General features: G+C 45.3%; 1 protein-coding gene across 3 annotated transcripts in view; it reads left to right on the forward strand.

Moving 5' to 3' along the window:
* Positions 1-26,834, forward strand: part of ptbp3 (polypyrimidine tract binding protein 3) — a 77,259-nt gene that overhangs the window by 18,993 nt on the left and 31,432 nt on the right. For all 3 annotated transcript variants that reach the window (XM_048258323.1, XM_048258325.1, XM_048258324.1), the window contains exon 2: positions 12,684-12,759. In XM_048258323.1, the coding sequence (XP_048114280.1) occupies positions 12,735-12,759 (25 nt within the window). In that variant the 5' untranslated portion in view covers positions 12,684-12,734. The remainder of the gene's footprint in view (positions 1-12,683; positions 12,760-26,834) is intronic.

A 26,834-nucleotide genomic window follows, 5' to 3' on the forward strand; every position in this document is an offset into this window, starting at 1 on the left:
GGTTTGGAGATTGAGCTTTGTGTTACTTGGAGTTGAACACCTTTTGATTTTAAATTTCACACAAAACTCAATGCATTCTCCATAGCTCTGTTTTTTTCCCCCTGTGCTGTGTCATTGCTTATATGTTCATGTTGAGACACCTGTGGTTTAATCCAGTTTTTGATTTTCCACTTTTCTGTATGTATAAAAGCTAATACTAAGACTTGTTTGCATGTTCATATAAATGGCTGCTTATTTGAGCGCAAGGTCATCAGTGATGACCATCAACCTGTTGCTCGGGTTGGAAAAACCAGTTCCGCCAGTTGTCGTAAAAACCAGTTGTCGTAAAAAACGCATTAAAACACTTAAAAGCTATTTTACAACAAATCTTTTATTTGACTTTAAGAAAGCCAAATCTGCATAAGCCGTGCTGTCTCTCTGTCGCTCTCTTGATGTGACCGACATTGTTTCCTACTTATTTTCTGCGTGTTTGAGATGGTTGCTCTGCGTCTGGTTAGGTGTCACAGGAGGCTAGTTTGATGTGGTGTCGGGTTACTGAGGCATGGTGATAAGCCGAGCACAGAAGAACTGGTTTGGTCACCCAGGCCGAATGAGGAAGTCCTGAGACCAACACCAAGATGATGGCATGGCAGAAAGGAAGGGAGCAGGTTGCCGCCATGCCATCATGGAAAACTGATAAAGCAGTGAACTGCCACGCACACAGATCTTGGCCATAACATGGTTATTTAATGATGCAATGATTATTGTAGTTTTTGTTCAATGATGAGGTCTTTCTGAAAACATTATTTTGTGCACTCTATTCAACCCCATTCATTCAGGCACATTTCATGCATTCATATAGCTTTCCAAGACCAATTAGGTTAAATGAATAGGCTCAAATGAGATTAAAGGCCTGACAGAGTACAGGTCTACAATGTAGGTAGGTACACCTTCAAAATTGTATTATCAAGCTTTCAAAATTGGAATATTAGACAGACGTGCATTTTTTTATATCAAAAACTGCATGTTGCACCTTTAAGCTCTTGTGTAAGATGAGGAAGTTTCAGATGGAAGAGAGAGAGAGAGAGTGTGTGTGTGTGTGGTCATGTATGCTGCTTCAGACTGACATTGTCAAAGGCACACAAGGTTCCTGCTGGCAAAGTCACCAGATCATGCTGGCACCACCTGTGGCAGTGCAACACCCCTCATGAAAATTCACACTTCCCCACATTCTATCTATTCTATCTCTATTCTATCTCTCTATTATATCCATCTATCTTTCATTAGTCAATATTGTTCTATCTATCTGTGTCATGTGATCACTGCATTGTCTGTGTGTTGTGTGTTATGTCATAGCTGTGTTGTTGCGAGGGTAAGTGATGGCAGCCTACCCTCACAGGAGACCGTGCTGGTGCTCGTGAACATTTCTGCACTTGCCCGAACACGTACAGTTGACTTGAGCATCCAACAGCTTTTGGAGTGAGTAATCCAGTGAGCTCGGCAGCGGGGGAGATCATGGTGGTGTAGAAGGACCTTTCTTAGTTCTTATCCACGAGACATTGTTTGCAGATTGCCTAATAGCTAGCCTCGCTTAAGGCCGACATGATGAAGTCAGTGTGTTTCGCAATTGTTGTCGATGGCAGAGAACTTGTAGGCGTACCCTTGTTTTCCCCAGCGCTTCTTTGTTTCCACTTGGGTGCATTTCTCAGATCAGAATTTCAATTCTCAAAAAGACTTGTTCAACCCCTCACATCATTTAGTCACTAAGTGCATCATAAAGCAATTTCTCATTATTTCAAACAAACATCAAATGCTTTTGCACATCCATGCAATTGCTTGTGTACAATTCTCTGCTGTTTTTTTTTTTTAAATCAATTGCTAATGACATGTCATCCAAACAGGTTTTCTGTTGAATAGTTCTTCATTAAAAACAGGTTCTCTGTTGAATAATTCTTCATTAAAAACAGGTTCTCTGTTGAATAGTTCTTCATTAAAAGGCATTTAGGCAGTAGCTCATTACATAGTGTATCATTTTGCCATTTTATCTATCTTTTGGAAAGAACCACTGTACTGTTAAGCAGTCTGTTCTTTTTTCCTGCATGACAATGAATTACATGATCTGGCAACTAATAGTATATACAGCAAATATGAATCCAGTCTGATTTCATACAATCTCCCACATTCACCAAATATGAATCCAGTCTGATTTCATACAATCTCCCACATTCAGTATGTTGACATACAGAAACCAACAGACAATCTGCGTCCTTATGTGTTTTCATAAGAGTAAAGCATGTAGAGTAAACTGTGATATTGACGACATGGATAAGCATTTTGTCTTGGTCAGAACAGTGACACAGGAACTTCATTCATTCTGATGGCACTGACATGTTGGTTGGCATTTGCTTTTGAGACATGAACTAAGCATTTTTAGTAAGTTGCGTGCTTTTGTAGGCAATCCACTGTGTGGTGCAGTTTGCACAGATTGTTTCGAGAAATTCACTCTATTGTGCAAACGTTACTGATAATTTGACAAATGCACTAAATAGACTGATGAAAACTGTAAAAAGCCTGTCTGGATCTCCTGTTGTGCGGAATAGAAATGTTGAAGCAGTCTTGGTAGAAGCGAAGGGCGGCTGCACTTAAAGCCAGTCATTGTTAATTCCATGAGATGAGCAACTGTGCGAAGGTTGATTAGAGCTAAAGGGATTGTTTTTGCTCGGCAGACCTCTCTTCCCCTCTCTGTTTTTCCTTGTGCTCCTTCTCTGAAAGAACATTGTGCCACACAAATTCAGCATTTCAATTTAATTTGAGTAAAATTGTTATCCTTAGATAGATCCCATGGTAACCAGACAATTCTACTCGACGACACGACAGTAATACCCCTCAGGCTGGCTTGAGTATTGATTTGTTAGCTGTCAGTTTGATAATATTTGTGTCTGGAGAGTCTGAGCGTTGTTTTCCCCTCTCACACAGGTATTTGCAGCTTACAGGACAATCTATCAGAATTGGAAACACAAACCGTTTAGTGTGTGTGTGTGTGTGTGTGTGTGTGTGTGTTTAGGGTGGGGTGGGGGGGGTGGGGGGGTTGGACAGGCTAGGTGGAGGCAGATCCATATAAGCTGTGGATAAACATAAACCTCAACAGGTCTGTTTAGTGTCCTCTCCTTCTTGGCCTCTTAAAATGGGGCTCAACATGCCTTCCACCACCTATAAAATATTCAGTATTGTGTACAAATGAAAGATGTACGACAGATGTAATATAAGAAGATGAGGGAATGTGCAAGATAGTATTGTGTTTGTGAAAATGGAATATGTTGTGCTAAGAATGTGTAGGATAGTATTGTGTTTGTGGAAATGGAATATGTTGTGCTAGGAATGTGTAGGATAGTATTGTGTTTGTGGAAATGGAATATGTTGTGCTAGGAATGTGTAGAATAGTATTGTGTTTGTGGAAATGGAATATGTTGTGCTAGGAATGTGTAGGATAGTATTGTGTACAAATGGAAGAGGCACGAGAGGTGCACTGTAGTAGACAGTAGGTGGGGCAATGTTGTTGTAAACGTTTACGAATTGTTTTCCTGAAGTTAGAGCCGCTCATACTGTAAAGGTTTCCCTTAAGGCTTCAGCACGGAGGACAGCTTCCCAGCTCAGCCTCTAGGACTCTCCCTGGAGGGGGCTCAGTCATATTCAGGGAATATTTCACTTCAAGGAGACCTCGAAGTCGCCCAAGCCTGCGGTCAGGTCCATAACGCGACATGATCTACGCGAAACGGCCGAGCCGCGATCAATGATCTATTCATCAGAGATAGAAATGATGGGGAGAGGAGAGATGAAAGACACAGCCCTCGCCTGCGCTGTTTCCATGGAAATGTATCCTTTATTGGGAGGCGGCAGCTGTTGCGTCTATAGTGCCTTGTATAGTTAGCTGCTCCTCGGAGCCCCCAGGCCACCATATGGAGACTGGCTGCGTCGATACGGCGCGTCTCGACTCACACCTGCACAGAGCAGACAAAGGCAAATCAGACAAATCGCCCCATATCCCTTTCATACATGGACATAAATTCATATCTATCACACATGAGGGATATTCCCCCTCCGTTTGGTTATGAGGTGGTCTGCCCTGCTGGGATTCGAGTAATGTGTGATAGCTTGGGAGTGGAGATAAAAGCTCCTGATATGCAGCTCACACAGGTTACCTGTGGCAGGGTCATGCTTTTGACAAGAACACGATAGCAACTTGAGCTGAGAGAGAGAGTCATGTACTGATGCTGAATTTATTAGTTTGATTTGATTTGATTGATATTGTACCAGATTTGATTTTCCTTGTTTGTTAATTATAGAGGACCTTCAGGTGAAGGGATGGAGCATTCGATGATTATTAAGTGAGAAAGCACTGTTCTGTTGCTCACTTTCAATCCTCCGATCAGATGTTATTTTCTTGACATCCACCTTCCCCTCAGAATAAGACTTGGTGTTGGTATTGTGTTTTTTTTTTTTTTCCTTCATTCTTTCTTGCCTTGAGGGAGCCTGTTGTACAGCCAAGCCTGATACAGCTCGTGTGGTGGTGAGCGTCTAGCAACAGGTCAGCTGGCTTCCTTCTCTTGTCTTTAAAGACGTAATTCATGCTGACAGCGAGCTGCAGGCTTGTTACGGCTACCTGTCAGTCCCATTCATTTATCAAAGTGATTCATTTTAGTGAGACGGACTCGGAAAGGACGCCTTTCCACCAACAGCCTCTGCAATGGGCTCAGCCGTGACGATGGCACATTCACCCACTGACCCCCCTCGTCAGTATCCTTAGCTTTGTTCAACTCGTTTTCTGAAGGGGTGGCGTGGTGATGGGGCGTGTGTATTAGTGTGTATTTGTGTGTGTGTAGGGAAGGACACACTTGGACGATGTAGTGGTACAAGACAGAGCGGGAAAATAAAACATTTGTTTAGAGACTTGAAGCTTTGATGTTTTCTCATCCTATTGATCTCAACAGATGAATCCTTCAAAGCTAGCAGGGTCAGGATCTGTTTCGCACCTCCTGGTCAGGGTCTGTCCTTGATGCTGTACTCTTTCTTGCGTGAAAGAAGCTGCAAGTTCTTGAGGTAGTTAATATATTTAGGTTTTTAAAAAAAAGAAAGAAAGGAAATATCCAGTAGACCGCTGAGAGGTAGGTATTTTAAAGTCTGAAGGTAGTACAGCAGACAGGCAAAGTAGGATGCATTTTAAATAATCCTCACAGTGTCTCATAGAAACGGTTAGTCTATTAAAACTAATGAACTAATTACAGTACTATTCTCCTGGGAGCTACATAATGATCTTTTTATCGTCATACCTTATAGTCCAACCCAGCAAGACTTTTTTTTTAAAATAATACTTTTTTACCATTTACTCATCACATTGCTATCTGATGCAGTGTCTCTGTCTTTTCGCTAATTATCTTTTCCCCCCGTCCTGGTGTGATTTGCGGCGCTGGGCAGTGTGTTCGTTCTGCCCGTGGGGGGAGGAGGAGTGGGAGTCGATGGGTGCGCCAGGGTCGCCGACGAGGCTAATTGCAATCAGGCGTCGCCCTGACGCTAATTGAAGGCACTTAAGCGTAATGGCAGTGGCGGACGGAATGCCATGATGGGGCTCCAGGTCAGTCCAGGCGACTGCAGGGGTGACGCTGCAGAGGTCACAACCCTAAAGCCTCTGGGTGAAGTGTGTGTGTGGGGGGGGATTGGGGTTGTGAAATGAATTTGTGAGTCTGAAGGGGAGTGTGTGTGTGTGTGTGTGCGCGTGCATGTATATAAATGAGTGTGTTTGTGTATATCTAATTGTGTGTATGTGTGTGTTTGCGTATGTCTGTGTTTGCATGTATGTATGTAAATAAATGTGTATGTGTATAGGTAGGTGTGTGTGTGTGTATGTGTATAGATATGTGTGTGTGTGTGTGCGTCTGTGTGTGTGTGTGTGTTTGCACAGTGTGTGTGGTTTTATTAAATGCCCATCCTCTTGCCGGAGGTCAGAGCGGGCTCCCTGTGCGCATGCATTCTACACTCCGCTGACAAAATGTCAAAGGCATCGGGGAAGGGCTTAGCTGGAAAGGGTAAAGAGATTGTATCTATAATTTCTCTCTCTCTCTCTCTCTTTCCCATCTTCTTGCTTTTTTTGCATATGCACACTGCTCTGGCGCTGATTTTAATTTCATCTAAAAAAAGAAAATGATAAGCCCTTTGTTCCTCGCTGCCAGGCAGAGCAGAAATGACAGGTGGAGGGCTGAATATGCAGAGTTGAAATATTCTGCTTCAGAGCCACGTCTCTCTGTCATTCTCTCTCTCATTCTTTCTCTCTCTCGCTCTCTCTCTCTCTTTCTCTCTGTTTATCTGTTTGTCTGTCTTTTCTCTCTCTCTCTCTGTCTCTCTGTCATACTCCACCCGTATTTGTGTGACCCCATGTTCTGTCTATCAATGGTATCTCTCTCGCGCTCTCTCTTTCTGTCCACTCCCCTGATGAAGAGCTTAAGGGTCCCAAACCTGCATGTTTAAATGCAAATCGCGCGTTTAAACACACACACACACACACACACACACACACACACCGCACCTGCAGCACCACACGCGCACACAAACACGCGCTGCGCTGCGCACACACACACGCACACACACGCACACACACGCACACACACGCACACACACGCACACAAACACGCACACACACGCACACACACGCACACAAACACACACAAACACGATTCACCATCACTCTTTCTCTCTCCCCCAGCACCTACCGCTAGGCTGGCACAGAGGGTGATCATGCACCCTGGCACCATGCTGCCCAGTTGGCTCTTGCCAGCCCCTCAGTGCCCACTACTACTCAGTGCCTACTACTACTCTGTGCCCACTACTACTTCGTGCCTGCTACTCCTCAGTGCCCACTACTCCGTGCCGAGGGGCGCCTTAATACCACCTGAGGCCCCTGGGCTACATGTCTTTAAGGCCCCCAAAACCGCAAATATTAATTATGATTAAATGATACCCGGCCCGCGATCTGACCCGCTTATTTACATAATGTGCGCTTTTGGTTAATAAAGCCTAACATGCAGTGTAGCCTATCATTATTGAGCCTATGTAAAACATGTATATAAACAGGAACAGAAAGCCCTCCTTACTCACGTCAGCCTAGCCATGACATCGCTTATCAAAAAGGAGCCCAGGTAAGCCCCTGCATTAAGGCGCCAGTGTCCGTGCCCGCTACTCTGTGCCCGCTACTCTTCCGTAAATATAAAGCTACAGCTGTGCAAATGTGTGTGTGCGTGTGTGTGTGCTGTGTATGGGTATACTTTGGGTATGGCAGAATACACCAGAACAAACACAAATCTGTACTGGCCCATGGCTGCAGTGCAGAGAGCATCTTAAAACCACAGGTGTGTGTGTGTGTGTACAGCTGTGGGTTCTCCCGTGTGTGTGTGTGTGTGTGTGTGTGTGTGTGTGCGCGTGTGTGTGTGTGTGATGTGCCTTATGTTTACACAGGCTCAACAGTATCAGCTTAAGCAAAGGCAGCACCTGACCCTGCAGATTAGATATGGCTTGGATACGGGCCAGGCCTGGCCAAGTGTCAGTCCAGTTCTATTCAGTTGGTCAATTCAACTCATTTCAATTCAGTGTTATTTCTATAGCACCAGTAACAACTGAACTAGTTTCTGGGGGCCTTCACAGAGCCCAGAGCCCACACTCCGTAGCCTAGCCTTGAACAAGCATGAACATGGCAGGGGGCTAAAAGGGTAAACTCCCTTTCAGCAGGAAGAGACCTTGAGGCAGAACCCAGGACATTATCAGGCGCCACTCCTCTGCCTTGGACCAGAGGGAGGTGGTAAAGGGAATCAGCCTCTTCCTGTATGAGCCATTCGTAGCGTTTGATTGGCCAGCGTATCAGCCTCTTCCTGTATGAGCCATTCGTAGCGTTTGATTGGCCAGCGTATCAGCCTCTTCCTGTATGAGCCATTCGTAGTGTTTGATTGGCCAGCGTATCAGCCTCTTCCTGTATGAGCCATTCGAAGCGTTTGATTGGCCAGCGTTCTTTACGGACTGCAGTTGTTTGGCTTCTCTTACTGTGTTTGTTTTTGTATTTTGTCTTTGGCAACTCGTCACTGTGGTGAGGGCTTGTTGAGGGCTCGGCTGTCTCTGGGTTTGGGAGAGAGAGAGGAGGAGAGAGAGAGAGAAAGAGGGGATAGAGAGAGAGAGGGGGGGAGAGAGAGAGCGGGATAGAGAGAGAGGGGGGGATAGAGAGAAAGGAGAGAGTCTTTCATGGGGGCTAGTATGGAGTAGTCTATCTCTGGGATTTGACCTTGCGAGTCGTGTTTGTGTTTCGGGTGCTGTGTGTGTTTTTGCCACTGTGGCCATTTTACGGACTGGACTGAAACGTACAGACAGACAGACGGAGAAGAACAGTACCTACGCATACACACACACGAACACACACACAGAGCAACGCAGAGCTGAAAGCTCCTGTTGCTCCCAGTCATACATACACACACACACACACACACACATACACGGACACACACACACACACACACACACACACACACACACACACACATACATGCGCACACATACAGTACACACACACACAGAGCAACGCAGAGCTGAGAGCTCCTGCTGCTCCCAGTCATAACTGTTGAGTGTTTACATTAGAGCAAGGACATCACCCCTTCTGCACTCACCATTACACACGCGTGGCTGCACACACACATGGCTGCGCACACACACACACACACACATACATGCACACACATACACGGACACACACACACACACATACACACACACACATACACAGACACACACACACACATACACATACACGGACACACACACACGCACACACATACACACACACACACACACACACACACACACACACACACATACGGACACACACACACACACATACATGGCCACACACACACACATACACGGCCACACACACACACATACACACGCACGCGCACACACACACACACACACACACACAGACACACACACACACACACACATACACGGACACTAGGGTTGGTTGGGTATCGTTTGGGTTTTATCCGATACCGGTGCTAAATCGATACTTTTAAAACGGTTTCGGTGCCGAAACGGTGCCTGAACCGGTTGCTTTGTTTTAAATTAAAATGGTCTAAAGCATGAATTGCTTTTTTTTTTTATTGATAAGACAAATTTGAACATGAAATTGAACTGTTATATTCAATTTACTATCAATATCTCATTGCTCCTACGAATAATACATTTAAATGTTAAAACTGCTTGCCATGCATGCACACACAATGGTAAGCTCTGCTTTCAAGTTTACCCAGTGTAGGCGGTTTGCCAAAAGGTATGTTAAAATAGCTTGCCATAGAACTGCCAGGTCATGGACAACGCCATTTGCAAGCAAGATAATCTAACAGGGACTCTACTTTACAGTTTATTCAGTGTGTTCCCAAATGCTTCAAGAAATGTCATGTCTTAACCCATAACACGCAATAGTTTTTAACATGTTAGGCTACATGTGGCTATACGCTAACACGAGTCAGCTGAGTTTAATTAGCGATAATGTACGGAGATGGTTTCGTAGCCTCTTTGACAGCTCAGTGACATCAGGTATGTAACCTACATATTTATGTTTTTGCCAGCTAACTTTTAACATGATCTTCATATTCATTGTGATGCTATATGGGCCTCATGCACATGAAAGATTAATATCATGCCATTATGTTGTTTATAACACACCGTGAAATAAAGTTTTCACCTTACAACTTTGCTGATAACATTTCAAATAAAGGCCAGTTAGCACATTAGCAAGGATATTGTGTAAAGTATAGGCTACTGTTGATGTTGTTTCATAGCCTTTTGCTTGTGTGTAGTTAGGCCCACTGCTAGATTTTGACAGGAGCTCACGATATCGCTTTAAAGTAAGCTACTTGGGCTCACGCAAGCTGTCACGCAACACTGTCCACTCGCCTACAGTATGTGGTGCACCCCTCTGGTTTATACATCCAGTGTTTATGTTAGCTAACTGTATCTGGATGTGTTACTATCAGAGCAAGACGTTAGAGATGGCGCATGACATGCAGTGATGCCTCATATTAAAAAAACTAAATAAAAAAACGCTATTTAAGCACCGAAATGAGGCACCGAAATCCACGTTGTTATTCGATGCAGTTACTACCGTTTGCGTCGGCACCGGTGCCATATTAGAACCGTGTTTCGGTGCCCAACCCTAACGGACACACACACACACACACACACACACACGACACACACACACACACCGCACACACACACACACACAGACACACACACACACACACACACACACATACACACGCATACACACACACACACACACACATTCACATGCAACTTTCCACACACACCCATATGTACACACACACACACACACACACATGCACTCACACTTTCCAGACATTAGACATAAAGCCCACTCCCCCATATGGCCCTGAAGAAAAGGAGGCTAAAATTAGCAACAGACAGGCAGAGAGAGAGGAAGTCAATTAGTCAGGTAGTCCCAGTGGTCCAGGGGTCCACTCAAAGGAAGCGAAGCCCAAAGGAGGCACTTCCTGTGGGCAGAGGCTTCACAGGGAGCCAGTGCTGCCATGTTGACCTGCCGCAGAGCAAACAGATCCACATCACAAGCTGCCCACCACATTTACTGTCACACACATCCTTACACACACACACACACACACACACACACACACACACACACACACACACACACACACACACACATACATCCTTACACACACATGTGCAAACACACACACCCTTACACACATGCACAAACACATAGACTCACACACTCATGCATACATGAGAACATACACACAAGTTAGACACACACAGTACACACACCCACCAACCATCGACAAGATTGCAAAGACATGCTCACTCCTTCCCACTCTCTCTCACACAGTCACTCACACACAGACACACACACACACACACTCGCAAACTCACGTCGGCCTGTCAGATGGGCCCTCCAGAGAGAAACTGAATTAACTGAGGGATAAAATCGTGCAGATTTTGCAAACCTCGAAAGAATCTCTTGACAGAAAAGCCCCACATATTTTCTTCCGAGTATCCTTGCTGGTTTTTATCTTTCACTTGAATATTTCAAAAAATTGCCTCAATTCCGTTCATTTTGTTATTTAAAAAATAATAACTGTGGTTCTGCAACCTTTTTGATCTAAGATTCAGACTCTTCCCCTGTTTGCATCCCTGAAAGATAGGTGCTTGATATCCGTGTACAAATGCAAGTTTCATATGTAATATTGCTCATTAGATATACATTAACTTCAAACGACAGAACAGTTCTAAGCTGCTAGATACCTTGGTGATATCTATGGCTATGTGCTGTGTAATGATATGTGAATATGCACTCTGAACTAAGATGAAAATAGAGAAGGGCGGTGACAAGCACCTGACACACACACACAAAGCACCTGACACATACATCTCCTTTAGTGCCCCACTCACCCTTATCACCTCACACACAACACACACACACCACATCCCGCGTTTGTGTTAAATGTCAACACCACTCTGTTTATTATGAGAATCTCAGGTCAGCGCGACTGCTGCAAACAACTTGAACACTGATAAAGGTGGAAGTAGACACTTCTGCCTCTTAGAGAGAGAGAGAGAAAGAGAGAGGGAGGGAGAGGAAGAAGGAGGGAGGGAGAGAGAGGGAGGGAGATAAAGGGATCAAGGACAAAGAGAGGGAGAGACAGAGAAAAAATAAAGGGAGTGAGGGGAACTGAAAAAGGAAAGATGTGGAGTAAACATGTGGATCTTGGAGTAAAGAGGATATGGATGAATAAACAGTTTAGAGTTAGAGAGAGGAGACGAGACTGAGCCTCACAGAGCCAGAGAGAGATGAGACTCACAAGAGACTGAGCCTCACAGTGCCAGAGAGAGATGAGACTCACAAGAGACTGAGCCTCACAGAGCCAGAGAGAGATGAGACTCACAAGAGACTGAGCCTCACAGAGCCAGAGAGAGATGAGACTCACAAGAGACTGAGAAAAGAGAGATGGAGACGCACAAGATACTGAGAACAGAGAGAAAGAGAAATGGAGACTCACAAGAGACAGAGAAAAGAGAGATGGAGACGCACAAGATACTGAGAAAAGAGAGAAAGAGAGATGGAGACGCACAAGATACTGAGAAAAGAGAGAAAGAGAGATGGAGACTCACAAGAGACTGAGAACAGAGAGAAAGAGAGATGGAGACTCACAAGAGACTGAGAAAAGAGAGATGGAGACGCACAAGATACTGAGAAAAGAGAGAAAGAGAGATGGAGACTCACAAGAGAGAAACTTGTGTTGGGACTCTGAGAGCACGCAAGGACTGTGATATGCCTAACTGACTGCTCCGACAGAGAGAGTAAGGGACACAGTGTGTGCGTGTGTGTGTGTGTGAGAGAGAGAGGGAGAGAGAATGCAAGGACTGTGATGTGGCTTACTGACCTCTAGAGAAAAGAAGAGAGGGGGACAGAAAAAGAGAGTGTGTGTGTGAAAGAAAGATGACAGCATGGCGAAAGTGTGTGTGAATGACAGCATGGTGAATGTGGATGTGATGAGTGAGAGAGAGAGTTGTGTGTGCTATCCTTGACTGACCGCCTGACTGACCATCTGTGCCTTTTGTGTGTGTTTCAGTGGAGACCTGCGTAGCCTCCTTCCTCTGCTCCCGCGTGTGGCTGGACTACCATGAGCAATTCTACTCCTTCCACAGGTATGGAATCCACACCTGAAACAAAGCCCTCAGGTGGAATTACACTCCGCTAGTCTGAACACCCCCAGCCCCAACACACACACACACACACACACACACACACACACACACACAGACACACACATACATGGACACACACACACCCCCCAACACACATGGACACTCATACACACACACACACATGCGCACACACACACACACAGACAGACCAAAACTCTAACCACCACATAATCCAGCAGAGACTTCTAGAGTTTCTAGAACAAATGTGATCCTGCAAGGCGAAACCAGTCGTTTTGGTAAAATTTACAAAATGAAGTTATTGTACTCACACGAACGGCCATAAACTAAGCTTTCCAACTAGATGGATTTCGAGGGTATTGCAAAGTATCGATAAGATAACCGCATCCAAAGTTGGCATGGTTCTCCTGTCACGATACGCTAGAAGAGGAGAAAATCACCTTTTTAAGTAAATGGTCACGTGCGATAGTGTGAGGGCACAGCTATGATTAGCCTTACGGTAGCGTGACTTTGAAGCGGATGACTGACTATGCCGTTTCAACCATAGTTTCAACCGTGCAATGAGTCTTTTTCTGCCCCTAGTTAATACCTGGGACGGTCATAAGGTGTCACTATAGAATATAATTCATGTATTTCAGGGGAAGTAAGGGAAGAGGAAGTTCTGTGTACACAGATTGTGTATAGCCTAGCCTACTTTTAAAATGCGCTAGCCTACTGCAATGGAACTTCTCCTGGTCCCTAAAATCACGCCAGGATATTTTTAAAAGTTCGTGCTTTTGACCATTCGTGCCCTGAAAGGCAAGTCTTTCACATTCATATTCGGTTACATCCGCCAACAACGATATAGAGCTGACACATTGAGTAGGCCTAACGAGTAATGAGTAGCCTAATGAGTAAATTAGTTCTACCGTACCCTACCGTAAAACCTTATAGCGGCGTGGGCAAAGGGAATCACTGCTAATGTGTTGAATCTTCACCTAAATAAAGTAAGGGTTTAACAGTCAAAACGTATGTTTATCCGTGAAATTTGTTCACAATATGAAAGTGTAGACTGTATACTGTCGAATTATGCGAAAACGTGAAATTCGACATTTTAACGTTTGTACGTTTGTTTATCATGGATTTTCTCAAAATAGCACTGGTTTCGCCTTGCAGGGTCACAAATTATCTTGAAGGTCCATCATAGTTCTGTTACAAAAAAACTGTAGCTCTGAAGCGTCTTATAGGAATCTGTAGTGGACCAGAGAAAGTAATGGTCATTCAGCTTGCCTACCTGTCCTGCTCATTCACCCCATTCAGCATTACAATGATGACCATAAAAACTGCTCTTGCACTGCAACATGAAGCACGATGACACCGGGCATCACTTTCGGAATGATTCTGTAAACAATAGAAATATTGACAGACAGCCTGCCAATCAGAACTCATCGATTCTGGGCAACAGCGGGCACACTTGGAACGTTCTGCAGAACCGTAATTTTATTTTGTGTGGCGCTCATGTGGGTTTAGTTGCTGTTAACATTACTGAGTTATCGTTGCCAGAGTAGCCAGGGCCGAGACCTCTATAGAATGTCCAGCGGTCCAGCAAATCTGTAGGTCAGTTGTCCAATGCTCCAGTAGTCTGTTGTAGGTCAGTTGCCCAATGCTACAGGAGTCTGCTGTAGGTCAGTTGCCCGATGCTTCAGGAGTCTGCTGTAGGTCAGTTGCCCGATGCTACAGGAGTCTGTTGTAGGTCAGTTGCCCAATGCTTCAGGAGTCTGAAGTGTTCCTATTGCAGAGATGCGTCAAGAGGCATACAATGATAGCCATTGTAGTGGACGCAGGGTCTGATTGGATAGAGCGAAAAGCATTGTTCAGTCAGCCTGAGGGGACAGGAAATGTAACATAGCAGGAAATGATGGAGAGAGCGTGCGATAGAAAGAGAGAGAGAGAGAGAGAGAGAGAGATGGCGGATGAGGGATAAGACGACCCCCATCACTCAGGGTCAACTAGCCAAAATGAGTTTATCCTCTCTCCCCCTCGAGGCCTTTGGGCCCGTCTGTCTGTCTCTCTATCTGTATCTTTGTGCCTGTCTGTCTCTCTACAATTCTGTCAGTCTCTGTCTCTCTGTCTGTCTGTCTGTTTGTCTCTCCCCGTAGTAGACTTTGGGCACGTGCCAAACAGCAGTGGTTATTTGAGATGACTAATATGTGTGAGCTGAAAGCTTGTGGTGCTAATGCTATCGTTTAGCCATCTGGGTTTTACACACAAGCGGATCCGGGGGTTTATCCAGCTCCACTTCACATTGTGGTCGCATTACCACCTCCAATGTGCATTAACTTCTGAGACCCAAAGGCCTTGTCGTCCATTATCACTTGCTTGTGTCTGTCAAAGTATCTAAGAATGAGGTCACTCTTCCTACATACAGTAATACAGATGTGTGTGTGTGTGTGTGTATATAAGTATACTCTTTTGATCCTGTGAGTGAAATGTGTGTGTGTGTGTGTGTGTGTGTGTGTGTGTGTGTGTGTGTGTGTGTGTGTGTGTAAGAGAGAGAATTAGCATACTATAGAAACACACATTCCTAGGTAGGGTATATTTTGTAGCTGCGCTCCAGTGTTTCATTCATGTGAGCAGGTGTAGGTGTGTTGTATGCCATAGGCCTAGCATTTCTCCAGGGCTCTGATTGAGCTGTGGATGAGTAATTGAACAGTTCTAAATATAGTATAATGTGCACTGACTCCTCTTACTACCTAATGGAGGATGACTCAGAAGGTCTCGCTCTGTGTCCATGCACGTACGAGTTTGTACTACACCAGCAAGCTCAACATCCTGTTTCAGTCAGAATTGGAACTTGGTCTTATCACCGTGCGTGCGGCATTAACTGCTATTCATATCTCCGCTTGATGATGATTAACTGCTATTCATATCTCCGCTTGATGATGTTCGCCACGTTGTTTTACTGCCCAGCAGGAAGTCGTAATTGTGGGCAGGGTTTAAGGTCAGGGCTCTCCTGTATTTTTCTCCATTTAATTGTATTGTTTTTTATTTCTCTTTACCAGTAGAGATACAGCCTCTGCTCTTTGACATCAACAGCCATAGAAGCCTACAAGAAAGCTGAATAGGGAACTGGCTCAAATTCAGTGCAGATGGGACACAGAGCTATTCTGACACTATCCCCTAACTTCTGCATTACTTCTGGGGCTTTATTGTCACGTGTGTTAAAATACAGTGAAATGCTTGTGTTCTGGTTCTCTCTGCCTACACATAAAGATGTATCCTCACAAGAACCCAGGAATAACCAGGAGTTCATTTCACTGCATGTTGTACAGAAAAAATCATGGATTTTATTTGAATTTATTTCGTAATTTATTTCAAAAAGCGATTCATTACACACCAAGTTAAATATTTCAAGCTTCTTTTTTGTCTAGTATTGCAAAATATTTTAATAAAGAATTTATAATACAGAGAGATTACGTCAAAGCTAGCTTCCCTCCAACCGAACAAGCTAACCATTCTTCTTACGGGTAACCAACGTTACGGACGAGGTAGTGGAGTCTGTTTTTCCTTTGTAGTGTTTATGTGGATTACACAGAAGCTACAATATCGGCACAGGATATATGTTATATGAAGTTATGGTATTTCAAAAAAATTCTAGAATGAATGGACTTCTATGGGAGTTAGCAGAGAGGTGGTCCCTCCAGCCTACGTCGATTCTTCTACTTCCGGGAATTCGCCTGCCCCCTTGATCGGTTCACAACCTTTTCTGCTCGCTCAGACTCTCATTTACGTTCCAAGCAGCGCGTTCGTCCCTCGTCCGGTTTTGAAACTATACGTGGCACGGAATTGTGGGTAATGCAGTTCGTTTTTGGATACATTCATTGCCTAAAGTTGTCAAATGACCTCATTACCCATACATCTACTGCAACTTAAGCATGTGACAACTCGCACTCGGTCATTTGTTTTACAGTTTTTCAAAATCCAGCGCAAAATTAAACACTAAACAGCAACGATAGTCTGTAGAGTATAGCCTTAAGCTTGATGAAGGGATTTCCTTAATGTTAAATAATAATTTGGCCCTTGCTAAAACGATGCACAAATTATTAGCCAATTATTTTGTTCATATTTACTCAGACTTGTGGCATTATAGGTTTCTGCATTAGGTCTACCGTTGGAACAAAATAAACCCAGAGAGTTAATTGATATGTAGGGGAACAATTGTAACAGCGGTACAAATGTAACAGTGTTTTATTCTCAAGATATGGTGTAGCTACGGAAACGTAAACAGACACATATCATGTAATTATGTATAATCTTACAGCCATCTAAATATGAATGGTCTACTATAAATACGACCAGAGATATTAAGCAAAAAGGTGCAAAATTCAAGCATCGCGATTTTTTATTTATTTTTTAACCGCAACTGTTTGTTTAAGTTTGCTTCGTGAAATTTGAGCGTGTGGACTTCAATCACATGTCATTCATATCTTCAGTCCCTCAGTTTCAAGTTAACATGAGTGCCATTTGATTTATATAGTCACAACAAATGCAATTAAATGAAAATAAAAACATGACCTGTGCGGGTCAGTTGTAACACCAGTCTCTATGGCAAAATGAACTGATTTTATCGCACATGCGTCCGGTTCTGGTCAAATTCCACATCTCTCAAGTCTATCGTCTTTGTGTGAATCGAGTTTGAATGGGAAAAATAAAAAAGTGTTACAATTTTGCCGGTTCTCCCCTAGGGCTATTTTATTCTTGTAGGCTATATGAGAAAAGGCCAAGAGTGTCTTAAGCACTGTTTTATTTTATTTCGGTATTGTCTTACTTCAACAAGGCTACAGCTCCATGAAAACAATCAGATATAACTCTATAAAATCTATAAAGTCTATAAAAAAATATGTTGTATTTGGCTGCTGTGTTTGACTGAAATGTAGACTATTCTTTTTTCATTTCAATACAGTATATGAAACAAACCTCAGTTTAGATAATCATATTCACACATTTTTTTGCCTAATTGACAACCATGACCACGATAACTGATAATATAAAATTAATGTGCACCTTGAACAAATGATAAAAAATCAGAATGCTTTCCATTCTTGAACTGCATCGAATCGCATCGCATCGAATCGTACTGAATCGTTTTTTTATGAACATGTATCTTTTCTTGTATCGAATCGTGCCCATGTATCTAGATGCGAATCGTATCGTCTTTTACATGAGAGATTCACACCCCTAATATTTAGAATGTATGGGTATGTATGTATGTATGGGTGGAGGTGGCCATAGGGAAGCTGTTCCTGAGACACATGCAGACAGCCTCGCAGACGGTTCCCAAACGCACACTAAACATCTAAGGTCAATATTTTCATTGCTTGTGCATCGGCACTAAAAGCTGGGGCGAAGAGCGGACCAACACAGGCGGCCGACTGCTGTTGTCTTTAGTCGAGCCTTTCAGTTGGACACATTAGTGATACAGATCTGTGATTGGCCAAAGCAGACATGCTCTCCCCACCCTCTGTGATCACAGTGCTGCATCCACCCCTAGACCATCCATCTGTCTCCGTCAACATTTCTCATCTCCCGCAGCACGGGGTGGATGTGTTCCGCTGCAAAAAAAACACAATTGTTAATTCTGACGAAGACCACCAAAATATCAAATCTATCCACAGATCTTGTTCTAAGGAATATCTGTTTTTTTATAATTGGGCGGTCTTCTTCTTTTTCAACTTCTTGGCTCTTGTTTTCTCACAAGATGCGAGAGAGAATGTTTTTGATTGCATGTATATTTCAAATGCGAGAGAGAATCTTTGTGATTGCATGTATATTTCAGTAACAAAGCTGTTCAAGCGATTTTAGTTCCTCCATTTATTTATTTATTTATTTATTTTGCAGCAGGGTTGGGTGACAAAGATTAAGTTCTCAATTGCAAATGATGGGGCTGTGCGAGTGCAATCAAATATTGAGAACCATCACGGCACTTCTTTTTTCCAGCAAACAGCGTCTGGTCGAGGTAGATAAGCTCTGTAACCAGGAGCGCCTCATTTGTCCAGGCTGTAACAGATACATTCTAAACACATATCTCATGGTCAGCACGACAAATCAGTGGAGAAGATACCACAAACCTGTTGCAGTCGATAAGGTTTACTTACCATATTTACACATGGAAATGAGCGATTACTCGCCAGCGACCTTTGTTGAGCTTAATGTCAGAGAGCGGGTCAGATGTCTCTTTTCCCCGCACGAAGTGCCGAGCGCTTTGGCTCTGTGTTTAGCATGATTTGTGTGCTTTGTGTGTTTACAAGTTCCCAGCCAAAACACCACTCCAGAGCTTAGCGATAGTCTTAGCCCGAGACTGAGTAAGGATAAAGCACGTACTGTAGAGCACACAGTGCTTCAGCTTGTTGTGAAAAACTCAGGACACTTTTGAGTACTTATGCAAAGTGCTTTTGTTTGTCTGTCTGTGTGTGTGTGTGTGCGCGTGTGTGTGTGTGTGTGAGAGAGAGCGTCTTAAGTGTGTAAATCTGGGGAATCATACAGATCCACAAACCCTCCTCATTTCGATACACAAGCCTAGCATTAGCAGCAGAGCTAACAGACTCCTCAACCAGAACTCCGACCCCAATAGAGGCTACCAGTCTCCTCAACCAGAACTCCGACCCCAGTTGATGTTAAGAAAAAAGCTTCTAGAGGAGAGGTTTAAACACAGTCAACAGTCTCTACCCGATGTTTGATCGGAAATATGGCCAATGTGTGTGGGTGTGTATGAGGTTGTGTATGTGTGTGTGTGTGTGTGTGTGTGTGTGTGTGTGGGTGGGAGCGTGTGAATTTGTGTGAGCTTGTGTGTGTGTGTGTGTGTGTGTCTCAGCCAGGTGGAGGAGAAGTACCAGAACTGGAATTCCAGTAATTCCAGGAATGTGAGATGGTTGCTAAGGAGTAATAAAACACGGGAGATGCACATCCAGCATTCCTGACATTCCGAAGTGTCCTAGCAACCACTTGCCCCCACCACCCAACCTGTATGAGCACAGCGACCACTCCCTCTCTGCCACACACGCACGCACACACACACACACACACACACACACACACACACACACACACACACACCTCTGTGCCCAAACCTGGCATGACAGTTTCCACTAGTTCCTGGCTGCACAACCTGCCCTACATCACCTAAGACTCCCAGTTTGAGCTCACTCACATTACATTTAATGGAGGTTGAGAGACAGAAAAGGGCCCATCAGACTTCAACACAGTCCACTGCATGTGCATTTAGAGGAGGCCTGTGTATGTGTGTGTGTGTGTGTGTGTGTGTGTGTGTGTGTGTGTGTGTGTGTGTAATCTGCCCTAAACTGGAACTCCCTACTCACACACACACAGTGTGGGGATCAAACCCACGTCTTGGCGCCATCGGTTGGGATTGTTGTGGTAAGAACACACTAAGCAACACCATAGAGAACCAGGAACACAGCTTTGTGTGTGTGTGTGTGTGTGTGTGTGTGTGTGTGTATGTGTATTTTGGCAGTGAGGTTGCTGTGGTGTAAGGTGTAGTCTCTCCTCCTGGCAGTTCTGTGAGCTCGGTGGCTTGTGTTGAGCCCGACAGTAGTTATTTAATTGTGTGATGGAGCAGAATTAACTGGCTTATCATTAAGCTCCTTCTGATGGCTGTGTCACTTGCTGCTGCTCTTCATTCTCTCGCTCCTTCCCTCCCGCTCTCTTTCTTCTGGCTGTTCTCTATCCCTCACTCTGTCTTCCTGTCTTGCCTTCTCACTGGCTCTTATTCTCTCTCTCATCTGGGCACAGACATCTTTATTTATGCTGTTATTTATGTTCTGCCATGTCCTTCAGAAACGCAGTCAAAATGCTAGAGCTTCTTTAGGCAGAGGTATGAGAGGGAAAAAATGATAGAAATCCACCAACCACCAAATCAACTCCTGCACTCTCAGGAAGAGTGTGTGTGTGTGTGTGTGTGTGTGTGTGTGTGTGTGTGTGTGTGTGTGTGTGTGTGTGTGTGTGTGTGTGTGTGCGTGCGTGCGTGCGTGCGTGTGTGTGTGTGTCTGTGTGTCTGTGTGTCTGTGTGTGTGTCCATCAAGCAGAATCGCTGTTCACCCAGTGTGTGTGTGTGTGTGTGTGTGTGTGTGTGTGTGTGTCTGTGTGTGTGTCCATCAAGCAGAATCGCTGTTCACCCAGTGTGTGTGACTGTGTGTATGTGTGTGTGTGTCCAGCAGAGTTTCTGTTCACCCAGGCGACTCCAGATCCGGGCGTTTGGTGGCAGACCAATGGTTCTTGCCCCCCACCCCCACCCCCACCCCGCTGTTCACATGCTTCAGTTAGTATCGCGCTCACATACGGTTGCTAAATCAAATCCTCAATGCAACGCTTTGCCAGTGTTTGATAAGCGATTATATTCACACAAAAAGAGTCATGCTTATCATATGGATCAGGCCACCAGAAAAAGAAAATGACTTGGAAAGTTTTGGGGTTTTAGCAAGGTCCATTGATTGATTGTTTTTCCATGTGTGTGTGTGTGTGTGTGTGTGTGTGTGTGTGTGTGTGTGTGTGTTTGTGTGTGTGTGTGTGTGTGTTATGCGAGGGGATGGCAGCCCTGGGTAATCTGATTAAACACACAATAAGATTTGTTAGCGGCACAATGTGACGAATTGCCTTCTTGCAGCCAGATGCTTTGATGGTTGGTGCTCTCGTTGCTACGGCAACGACGGGTCACCGGGAGAGGAGCTGGCCAATCACAGCCCGCCCCTTTGCTTGCTGACCGATAAATGCCAAGGATCTTGTCTCTAGGAGACCCACTGGTCCGTCTAGCCTGTGTGCAGTGTGTTGGTCAGTCCTCTATCTGGACAGCATGAAGGGAGAAGTGAGGACGACGGAAGGCATATGAATATGCACTTTTTGTACCCCCTACTCTCTTTTCTAGGAGTGTATTATTTTTCAGACACACTAAAACATCCCTTCCCAATAGTGTTCCTATCTGCCTGTATCTCTCTCCTACACACACACCCTCTCTTTCTGTCTCTCTCTCTGTCTCTCTTTCTCTGTATCCCTCTCTCTGTCTCTCTCTCTCTCTCTCTGTATCCCTCTCTCTGTCTCTCTCCCTTTTTGTATCCCTCCCTCTCTCTCCCTCTGTATACCTCTCTCTCTCTCTCTCTCTCTGTCCATCATGCAGACAGAGTTGCATGACTGCTGCTGGCTGGGTAATCTGGTTTGTGCTCTCACCTTGTTATCTCCCTGCATGTGGTCTGACTGTCCTGTGGTGGACCTGCTGCATGTGCTGAGGCTCCTGTTCTCCCGAGCTCAAGGTCTCATTTAGGCTCCTGTTCTTCTGAGCTCATGGTCTCATTTAGGGTCCTGTTCTCCTGAGCTCATGGTCTCATTTAGGCTCCTGTTCTCCTGAGCTCATGGTCTCATTTAGGCACAGCTTTTATTTCATTTTATTTTCTCCAGCCTGATGTCTTAATCAGCCCTGGACATTCAGACATAACAGGGTTTTACACTTTTGTGTGTGTGTGTGTGTGTGTGTGTGTGTGTGTGTGTGTGTAGACGTAGTTTATCTGGCGTCCCCGAGCCTGTCTGCCTCAGAGAGGGAGGGGCGCAACAGAGCAGCTGGTGTGTGTGTGTGTGTGTGTGTGTGTGTGGGAGGGATCATTAAAACCTCATAGAAAGCCCTAGATTCATTTTCTGAGTAACTGCATCAGACTGCTACTGGTGCCTAAGATGAAACTCTATAAGATGCAGACCATATTTAGCCTGCCCTGTGTGTGTGTGTGTAAAAGAGTGAGAGAGAGACTGTGATGTGTGTGTTTTGATGTGGTATATCCATTCACTCCCAAATGCTCCCACACTATGTGGTTTGTGTGTGTGTGTCAGTATCAGTGTGTGTCTGACTGAATTTACTCACACATGGTCGTAGCCTACTTCAGTGTGCGTTGTGCTCAGTTCAACTCTTACTGTGTGTTAGTGGAACAACACATTGTCCCGCCGTAGTACAAATACGAGTACAATACGAACTGCTTGGTGTACCAATGGATGGCGTCATTTCATACAAAAAATGACGAATGTCTGTAGCACTAAGAAGGAATAAATAACTTTGAGATTCTAGTTTGATTTCAGTTTTGCTTTGTTGAATAGGCTGTATCATGAGTGTATTGAACCGAATTGTGAGTTGACTGTATCACCCAGAGAGTGTGTGTGTGTGTGTGTGTGTGTGTGTGTGTGTGTTTTGTGAGTGTCAGATTGTGCATGTGTAGGTTGTGGTCTGGTGAAAATCTGCTCGAATGTGTAGTATGTCTCCGGTGTGTGTGTGTGTACACTCACTCACACATGGTCCAGGCTTGTTGTGAGAGTCTCTCATCAGTTCCCATACAAAAGCCCCTGGAGGCACTGACGCCGCCCATGCGGTGATGTCATGGAAGAAACCAGGCATGCGGCCGGAGAAGAGGTTATGGGTGGGTACAGAATCCACTGCTGGTGGTGGCTACACCAACCGTAAGAGAAGGAATAGCAAGGAGCAGGAGCTACAGGAGTATTGAGTTAGGGTAATGAGGAGCAACAGGATGAGTTAGAGTTACAAGGAGCAGGAGCTACAGGAGTATTGAGTTAGGGTAATGAGGAGCAACAGGAGGAGTTAGAGTTACAAGGAGCAGGAGCTACAGGAGTATTGAGTTAGGGTAATGAGGAGCAACAGGAGGAACCATAGAAACAGGAGCAACTGGAGTAGGAGTAGGAGAAACAGGAGAACTAAGAGCAGGAGCAGCAGGAGGAGTAAGAGAAAATAGAGTTACGAGGAGCAGGAGCAGCAGGAGTACTAAGTTAGAGTAATGAGGAGCAGGGAAAGTTAGAGTTACAAGAAGCAGGGGCAGCAGGAGGAGAGGTAAAATCAGCAGGAGTAATAGCTAGGAGCAGTAGGAGGAGGAGTAAAATCAGCAGGAGTAATAACTAGGAGCAGTAAGAGGGAGACTGAGATTATTGGGGTTATGGGTGCAGCATCCGCATGTGGTAGCCAACACCCACAGGAAGGGCAGCAGGAGCAGCACCAGCAGGAGGAGGAGAAGGAGGAGTAAGGAGGAGGAGTAGCAGGATCAGCAGGAGGAGTAGGTGCAAGATTATCAGTATCAGTATCAGTAGCAGGAGCACTAAAAGGAGCAGGAGGGAGAGGAGGAAGCTTCTGCGCGTCTCTAATTTGGAATGTCCCTGTTTGTCCAGTGCGTGTCCCCGCCCCGGCTAGAGGCGTTCCCTCTACCCCCTGCGCCACCCGGGCACTCCGTTGGCATCAGACTCACCGCTGCCCGCGCCGCCGAGCGAGCGAGTGGCAGAATGTCAGGGGGCCCACCAGGGAGAAGTATGTAGGAGCCATGTGGACGTTTACATACCTAGGGGGCGACAGAGACAGAGGAGGCGCATTTGACATGGCGGAGGGACAGTGTGTTTTTTACAGAGCCTCAGGTCTCTGTGTATGTTCAAATCAGCAGCCCTTTCTACGTACGTTTGACAGTGAAGGGGACGCCGTGTTGACCTGAGGTCTTAGATTCACATCCTCCTTCAGGAAAACGGTTTCCTGGAGTTTTCTTGCAACGGCACCTTTAATGATATACAGATAGAGCTTTGAAGCACTTATTCTCGGCCAGGTGCACCTCACTCTTGACTGATCAAGTAGCACCTTGGCAGAGCTGCCGAGAAGGAGAGGATGGCAGAGGAGAAGGGACAAACAGAGCGGCAGGGGCAGCCACATTGGTAACTGCTCTACAGTGTAGCAGGGCTGTACTGTACAGTGCCCAGTTGTGGCCAACTAGACTCACCACGGAGCCGTAGGGGGTTCACCACATGTGACAGACCCCACCGTGTCCCCAGTGTGTGGTGGGCCCTCAGGCTTTATGCTGCTGGCAGTCAGTGTGGAGGTGTGGAGGCCAGGGAGGCCCCAGGCAGATCCTGCCCCGCTGAGGGTGCAGGGAGGCAGGCAAGGCCGAGCCAGGAGGGGGCTGGGTCTGGTGCTCCTGCTGGGAGAGAGAGAGAGAGAGAGACAAGAAGAAGGGAGGGAGGGAGGGAGGGAGGGAGAGAGAGATGGAGAGATGGAGAGAGGGATGTTTCGTCTCCTGTAGCAGGGCATCCTGCTGACAGCAGCACTTTCTTTTGTGTGCTTTTTGTTCCGTCTCTGCCACCTCTCCTGGCATCGCAGCATTAACTCTGAAGGGGAGTGTGTGTGTGTGTGTCTGTGTCTGTGTGGGGCTACTTTTGAATACACACACACACACCCATACGCTACAATTAGTCTTCAGAAGTACATTTTGGTCCTTGAGTCACACACACACACACACACACACACACACACACACACACACACACACACGCTTCAGCACCTTCGCCACGGTGACCCAGATCCTTTTAAGAGACTCTGGGCCCCTGAGCTGAACTAACACCGGCAGCCATCAGCCGACCCCAGCGCCACCTGACCCAGATCCGGCCCACATACGGGGCAACACCCCAGAGTAATACCCCACCTACGTGGCAACACCCCAGAGTAATACCCCACCTACAAGGGCAACACCCCCACCTACGGGGCAACACCCCAGAGTAATACCCCACGTACGGGGCAACACCCCAGAGTAATACCCCACCTACGGGTCAACACCCCAGAGTAATACCCCACATACGGGGAAGCCTCCCCACATACGGGGCAACCACTCCACATATGGGGCAACTACCCCAGAGTAATACCCCATGTAGTATATATTGGTCCTTCAGTCTCTCTCTCATTCTCTCTCTCTCTCTCTCTCTCTTTCTCTTTCTCCTCCCATTCTCTCTCTCTTCCTTCCTCCCTCTCTTTTTCTCTCTCTCCTCCCATTCTCTCTCTCTCTCTCTCAGCTCAGAAAATAAACACAGGCAGCCATTACTGCTGGACGTGTTAGCTCCACAGAAGAGTGGAGAGGAACCTCACAGCGTATAGCTCCCATAAAAGTCTTTATTTGCCAGTTATGCTTCAGTGTGACGGAGAGCCCTCGGCTGGAAACGTCACTTTGAATTTTATGGGAGCTTCTGTATATCGTGTGAGGGTCATTTTTATACTCCTTCTATGTGACTATTTTTGAACCAGCACCCATTTGTTCAGGCTTTAGGATGTGGATGACGTTTCCTCTCTTTAATTCAAATTCAAATAAGCTTTATTGCCATGACTGTTAGTCATAAGTTGGAAATGAGTTTTTCCAAAGCAATGTGATAAACATACAGTACAACAAAATGTGAAACATAAAGCAGAAAAAAAAAGCGTATATTGAAGTAGTTAAAATAAAAATAAACAGTTGTCCCTTTATTGGAGCCGTAGGCCTCTCTGGTCTGGTCCCGACGAGGATAAGGGGATGTACTGTACGTACTGTAGGGCATCAACAAGAAAATGAGGGGAAAAGGGACTTTTTGTTGATTTTTTGTATGTCTTCTTCAAGGCAAGGCAAGAATCTATCGTTTGTATACCAATATATTGCATTATGTATAAAAAAAAACAAGAGTGAAATTCTCCATCTCCATTCTTCCAGTCTCGTATTTCTCGGTCATCATGTCTTTGCTGTCTCTCTGTGTTATTTGTATCACTCTCTTTCTATGTATTTTCTCTCTCTCTCTCTTTCTCTCTCTCTCTTTCTCTCTGTATAATGTCTTTGTTATCTCCTTTCCCTGCTTACATCACTCGCTGTCTGTCCGATCTCTCTTATCCTCCCCTCATCTCTCAAGGCAAGTGAAATTCAGCAAAGCTTTAACAATGCAACAAAGCTTTAGCAATGCAACAAAGCATCATTGGTATTGCCCCAGCTTCATACCACGTACATGCATACAGTGCATACACTTCTCTCTGCCTACAGATAGATGGAGGGACGCATGGATGGATGGATGACTGTATTCATGTACATTCACGTGTAAAGAGTAGTTACTATATGCTGTGTGTGTATCTGAGCTATCATAGAGGCGGCAAAATCAGAAAGCCGAGAGGCGCCTTGTGAGTCTCCCGTTGTCCTCCCACGCCTCTTTCTCACACCGCCCGCCTGCCTGCCCACTCCCCCAGCCCATTACGGAGC

Source organism: Alosa alosa, chromosome 12, assembly GCF_017589495.1.
Source record: "Alosa alosa isolate M-15738 ecotype Scorff River chromosome 12, AALO_Geno_1.1, whole genome shotgun sequence".
Taxonomy (NCBI): Eukaryota; Metazoa; Chordata; class Actinopteri; order Clupeiformes; family Clupeidae; genus Alosa; species Alosa alosa.